The sequence below is a fragment of the Portunus trituberculatus genome, chromosome 19, assembly GCF_017591435.1.
Source record: "Portunus trituberculatus isolate SZX2019 chromosome 19, ASM1759143v1, whole genome shotgun sequence".
NCBI classification, from domain to species: domain Eukaryota; kingdom Metazoa; phylum Arthropoda; class Malacostraca; order Decapoda; family Portunidae; genus Portunus; species Portunus trituberculatus.
The window spans coordinates 7,169,062-7,175,091 of NC_059273.1; the positions used below are offsets into that span (position 1 = coordinate 7,169,062).

At 35.4% G+C, this 6,030-nt stretch overlaps 1 protein-coding gene across 2 annotated transcripts; it reads left to right on the forward strand.

Annotated features, from left to right (window-relative positions):
* LOC123506117 lies at positions 1–3,914 on the forward strand. 2 transcript variants are annotated; one of them, XM_045258006.1, is made up of 7 exons: positions 1–24; positions 1,198–1,410; positions 1,537–1,705; positions 2,179–2,378; positions 2,576–2,756; positions 3,189–3,321; positions 3,517–3,914. In XM_045258006.1, exons 1-7 carry the CDS (start codon positions 16–18, stop codon positions 3,725–3,727), a joined length of 1,116 nt encoding a protein of 371 aa, XP_045113941.1. In that variant the 5' UTR covers positions 1–15; the 3' UTR covers positions 3,728–3,914. The 2 variants fall into 2 exon arrangements, with proteins under 2 accessions (XP_045113941.1, XP_045113940.1); XM_045258005.1 differs by lacking the exon at positions 1–24 and having other exon boundaries at positions 723–1,410.
* The last annotated feature ends 2,116 nt before the right edge of the window (positions 3,915–6,030 follow it).

Below are 6,030 nucleotides of genomic sequence, written 5' to 3' on the forward strand. Positions count from 1 at the left end.
GGCTCATAGTCATAGATGCACCCAGTGAGTAGACTGACACCCGACTCCTGGCCCGAGTGTGTGTGTGTGTGTGTGTGTGAGGAGTGTGATGGAAAGGGAGATAATCATTATTATTTTTTTTTATTTATACTTTATTTACTTAATTATCGGCGATTACGTTATTCTTATCAGTTTCTCGCTTATCGTTCTGACCCTTTTTTTCTTTTCTTATTATTCGCGCCCTGACGCGCTTATTATTGATTATTTTTATTTACGAGCTTATCAAACCTGTTAAAGAAGGCTATGAGTAGAATGTTTTTTTTTTTTTTTTTCCTCTTTTGCATAGTAGGCTTAACGCAATATTATTGTTATCTTCATCAAAAGATAAGATGATAAATTAGATCAAGATACTCTAGCAATATATACTGTACGGATTACATGATATAGTGAACCGGAGTAAGACTAAATTTATGGTAACAGATTGTCGATCCTTCCCTTCCTCAACATAATATTCCTTTCCGCGTGCTGACCAGCAGATGCTACACGCAGCAAGAATAAACAACCTTTCAAGGTATATTTCTATTTTCCACTTACTTGACTTGAAGTATGTTTCATCATGCGAATTACGGATTGCGGGTATACATTAAGTGATAGATATAGGTACTGGGTGTTATAAAGCCGGTGTTTTGTAAATAAAGTTAGTGTTAGAAGTCTTGTAATGATCGAAGGAGAGAGCCCCTTGCGTAATTGTTTACATACCCGTCAGCTGATCCACTGTCGGCGTGTCTGTCGTTGCATACAAAACGGTCTGCCTTGAGTGTGCTTTGCGTTCACGCGGTTTTATTCGTGAGCAGTGTGTCCTCTTTGGTTAGCACCATAAGAAATTAAAGATACTTGAATCGTATGAATTGCCCGAGGTGAATGAACTTTAGTTTTCTTTTGTCACAAGTGTTGAATGTGGCTGGAGTCACAACTGAAGGCACATTAACCAAACAATTATTGGAACAGTGTTGCAAGACTGTATCAATATCTTCGTGGAATACAGTTATATTGCTCAGTGTTCTCAGTTTAGTATAGTTTATTCAACCATCACAAAACTGCAGCTTATATCTTATATATAAGGTGGATACTCTCAAAGCTTGAACATTTCATCAATCTAGACAAAATTTACATATGACAATGACATTGCCTATCAAGAATCTCCCTCACTTGTGTCAGCTTATCCTGAGGTGTCACAGCACACACAAGAGCATCATTCCAAGATGTGTCAGTGCTGTGCATGCAAACAACTTTGGCTGCCGATCTTTGTTCACGCACAACACGGAGACTTATGTCAAACTCAAAGAGAAGGAGCTGCACGTCAATCCAGGCTTTGGTGTTCTTCATGTCTCTGGAACAATTGACTTCCATATCAGGCCAACAAATGTGCAGGTGAGAAAATTGCCAAGTTCTCTCAATTATTGACATGTAATTGAGATTTTTATTATATATATATATAAAATTCTAAAAGAACTAGTTTTGTGGATAGTAACAGTATAGGTAATCGTCTATTTTCAGGAATATCCAGATGCAGACCGAGCCTTTGTGGCAGTGCACGGCCTGCCCTCTGAGTCATGTGAGGACGTCACCGTGGAGTTGACGGGCGAGCAGAGGGACATCCTGACTGTGTGTGCAACACCAAAGTCACAGAGAGTTTTTTGTGAAGTGATGGTACCCATCAAGTATGGTAAGCTTGCTTCTTGTGTAAGTTTGAAATTCAAAATTACTTTATGAATTACATGTTCTGTGTTTGTAATTTAAGTGTTACTGTTCTTCACAGAAAAAAAAATCAGAAAAACAGTATACTCTTTATCCCCATCAATAACATGTCATATTGAACTATGAGGTATAATGTGAATATATATATATATATATATATATATATATATATATATATATATATATATATATATATATATATATATATATATATATATATATATATATATATATATATATATTGCTCATTACTTTTTAGTGCTGTAGGTTTTAAGTGTTTCAATGTGGCAGTGATTTTTATATCCTTTTTTCCAAATTCTTATTATTGACAATGAATTGTTACAAAAGATTATAGTGTATCACAAAAAGTTTGAAAGGGATTTCCTCAATTACTCTTCCTGATTCAATGAGAGATCATTAACTAACTCATGATTCTAACAGACCTTGATGTAAAGTTGATGGATGAAGGACGGCTCAAGATCTCGCAGATGGAGTCTGATGAAGTGAAGGTGTTCACTGAGAATGGAGAAGTGAACAGTCGTGGCCTTAAAAGTCACAACATTCATATCACCACCGAAAATGGACACATTACATCAGATGGCTCAATACAAGGAAATATCTTCATCAATGCTAAAAAAACAGTAATTCAAAACTTGTTTTCTTTCATGCTGATTCCTTTATCTTTATTTTTTTTGTACTATTTAGTGTTTATTAAGTTTGTACTGGAAGCAAGAATGTTATGAAAAAGTAAGGTATTTTTGATGAACTATTAGTAACTATTGTGTTGTATATAGAAATCTTTTATGATTTATACTTTGTAGTGATTGATTAATTACAGCATATGAAGGCCAAAAGGTTGCAAGGCCTAGCACTGAACATTGAAGCCAAGGAGCTGAGCACTGAGATAGAGTCCTCCTACATGAACCAGGCTCAGATCAAGGCTGACAAGGGAACCATCAAGATCAATAACCTCCATGGGTGCACTGATTTATTAGTCAAGCAAGGCCAGATTGTTGTCAGTAAGTATTGGCTTATCTTTAGGACATTTTTTTTTTTTTTTTGTTATCTTGTGTTGGTATTAATTTCATATTGCCTGCAATATAGCATGACTGTTCTTCACAGAAAAAAAAATCAGAAAAACAGTGAAAGTATGATATACATAACAGAGTTCCCCAAAATATCACATATGATGGGTTCATATATAGTGGCATTGTAAGTATGTATCGTATCTATATGAAGAATTGATAGTTAATGTTATTTTGGACCCATTGTAGTTTAATGGTGTACAGGTTTGAGTCCTGGCCATGGTAATAAGTTGGGAAGGGCATCCCAAATTTAGGACTGAGTCCTTTACTGGAAGGCTTCATTTTAACCCAAACAGACAAGAGAAATTGGATGTAAATACAAAGAAAATTTTTGTCATGTTTCTTAAAAAAAGTCTGTGTCTTCAGATGGATTCCATGGTCAGATAGCTGGCTTTATGGGCTCTGGCAAGGTAGAAATGCAAGTCACAGAAGTAACAGGGCATTCAACTCTTCACCTGAAGGAAGGCAGCATGAAGCTTTCAGTGCTGGACACTCCAAGGTAAGTCATCTGCTATATGAGTTGTAACAGTGACTGCATAATATAATGTGACATATACAAGATCTACATGCTATGCCATGTTCCAGGAAATACAGTAATTAAAAGTATTTGTTTTTAGTTAAAATAAATACTCATTGTACAGCATTAATGCTTATTAGCTCTATTACTATTGTCATTGTGTGTTCTTAAACTTAGGCACACTTTGGAGGTGAAGGCCCCCTCGCTGTCCTTGAGTGAAGAGGTGAGGACCTGCGGTACTCTCTCACAAGACAATAGCCAAGTATTCACCATCAGCAGTGATGACCCTGAGACGAATGCTTTGCAGGCCACAGTTGTCAGTGGAGAAGCACACGTTGATTGTCAAAACTGGTTTTCTACTCTCGGAATCAAATTACCCAACAAATGAACAGTGTAATATGGAGAGAAAATTAGGTGATATTATAGCTAAGGTTCTTTTCATCTTGTTGTGAAGAACCTGTTAATTGAAAAGAGAAATTGGATAATCTCAATAATTTTCAAGTAATTTATTTGTTCACTATGTAATATAGCATAATTTATTAAATATGACAAAAGTTGTCTAATAATTCATTAAATTAACAGAATTTTCATTACCTTCTTTTTATGACATTTTGTAATTTAATTAATGGAACACATCATCTGTATACAAACATCTATTCAAGCTGATCTCCAGGAAAGTACAATCCCTTATGTGTTGGCATGAGAGCAGGATTTTGAAAGTCAGGTTCTATATTTGTGAAGATCAGTCCCTCCTTCCCCCATCTCTCTCTGCTTGATTTCCAAATATTTTTTAATGCACGGTGGTAACATGATAAGGAGTCACTTTTCCAGCCAGTCCTGTTCCTAACTTGTAAGGAAACATTTAGATTGTAAAACAGTACAAATTTACTACAGAAATACATTTTTTTTTTTTTTTACATTACAATTACATTTGACAATTACATTTCAGTTCATACACAGTACAGTACTTGGCTGGTATTTGCAGGTTCATAGATTTTCTGAACTAGTATGATACACTGAGATTTAACACACTGTGGAACATGTTGATGTAATGAAATACGGAGTTGAAGGCACAATCAAAATGTAGTCAAGGACTGTGTGACTAGTTCTTGAATACCAGATGTAAGAGCTTCCATGTAATGTTCCAAAGCATTAGTCAGGGTATATACATTACTTCCCATCATGTACTGAAACAAGCCCATTTTATCAGTGAGGGACACCTCAAATATGTCATGCCTTGTCCCATTTTAAGAAGAAAGCAGATTCCTAGTCTGCTTCATCCCTTCTGAGATTTGCAGGGAATATGTTTGGCATTTCTTCTGACTTGAGACTGTGAAGTGCTTGGCTATGCTGTGTCTCCCAACCAAGATGGTTCTAGAATTACAATATTGGCAATCAGTGTTTTCTTGCATCACACCATACATACTGACTTATCCCATGCCTCTTTGCTTTAAAAGTAGATTCTCACTGCATGCATAACTTTTCATAGACATACATACTGTCAACTTCACACGTAATGAAATACTATGTACTACACACTAAGTACAATCACAGATTCTTGAGTGTGGTTTAGTATATACATTGAGCACAACACACACATACACACACACACACAAGTAGTTCAGAATGGTTGCAACCATTCATTTAGTGATCTTAGATATTACCATTTCTGTGGCAATGTCCCACAGTTAATAAAGCCAGCTGTAGCTATTTAGTAGACCCAGGGAGCTCTCAGGAATGTTATAGAATAAGTTTGTATAGTAATGTAATAAGGCCAGTTGAGTTATGTGAATTCAGTGTCTCCTGAAGTGTTATCTTTAGAAGCGAGTAAATGCTGAGATTTGGTTGATAGTGTAGTAGTTTTTATTAATTGATATCTATTAGCTATGTTGCATATAAACATTAGACTAAAACTGTGTGCCCACTCATATTAGAGCCATCTGATATTTAGTGAATAGTATCATTGTAGTATTGTGTACTAGTGTTTGGACCTTTGGTTAGGCGATATTCTCAGGAAGTGTTTGCAATTACTACATTAATACTTGTGTTTTACCTCTTATTATTTATAACAAAAAAACATGTCATAGTGGCATAGCTGTGTGTGTGTGTGTGTCCGTGTGTATGTTCTCCCAAGGGTATTAAAAAGAAGCTTTTAGTTTAGTATTCACAAACCATTGGAGTGATCCTCTTCCTACGTTACTTCAGATTTTCAGAGGAATCCTAACTCTTAAGGCAAAGCTCATTGTAGGAATGGTGACTCAAAACTGAAGCTTCTGTGCAAGTTGTCTTGCGCTCTGTGAGTGCCTGAAGTTCTAGACTGAGACCTAAGTGTACAGGCTTTCATATTTGGTGAAACGGTTCATTTTGATAATCTGGTGATGATTGTGGATGATGATATTGATCATGAAGAGTGATTTAATAATGTACAAAGTCAATAAATATGTAAGCTTTCTTTAGAAGAAAAAAATAGATATATAAATGTATCTCAATAAATTTTCTTACATACATATAAGAAAATTTATTAGGATAAAATTTGCTTCTCAAAGATATTCATTCATGATACATCACTGCAGGATTATTACTGTCCACAGGGTGTATCAAATGAATACCCAGACATGCATGCACTGCATACTTGTGAGAATTCATTCCACTCCAAAATTTCATATTTTAGAGCTTGATAAATATAGAATT

Coding starts and splice junctions, on each gene's coding strand:
- LOC123506117 (XM_045258005.1), top strand. CDS start 1,153: ATGACAATGACATTGCCTATCAAGAATCTCCCTCACTTGTGTCAGCTT. Junction 1,411..1,536: donor TCAGGCCAACAAATGTGCAG/GTGAGAAAATTG, acceptor GTCTATTTTCAG/GAATATCCAGATGCAGACCG. Junction 2,757..3,188: donor GCAAGGCCAGATTGTTGTCA/GTAAGTATTGGC, acceptor CTGTGTCTTCAG/ATGGATTCCATGGTCAGATA.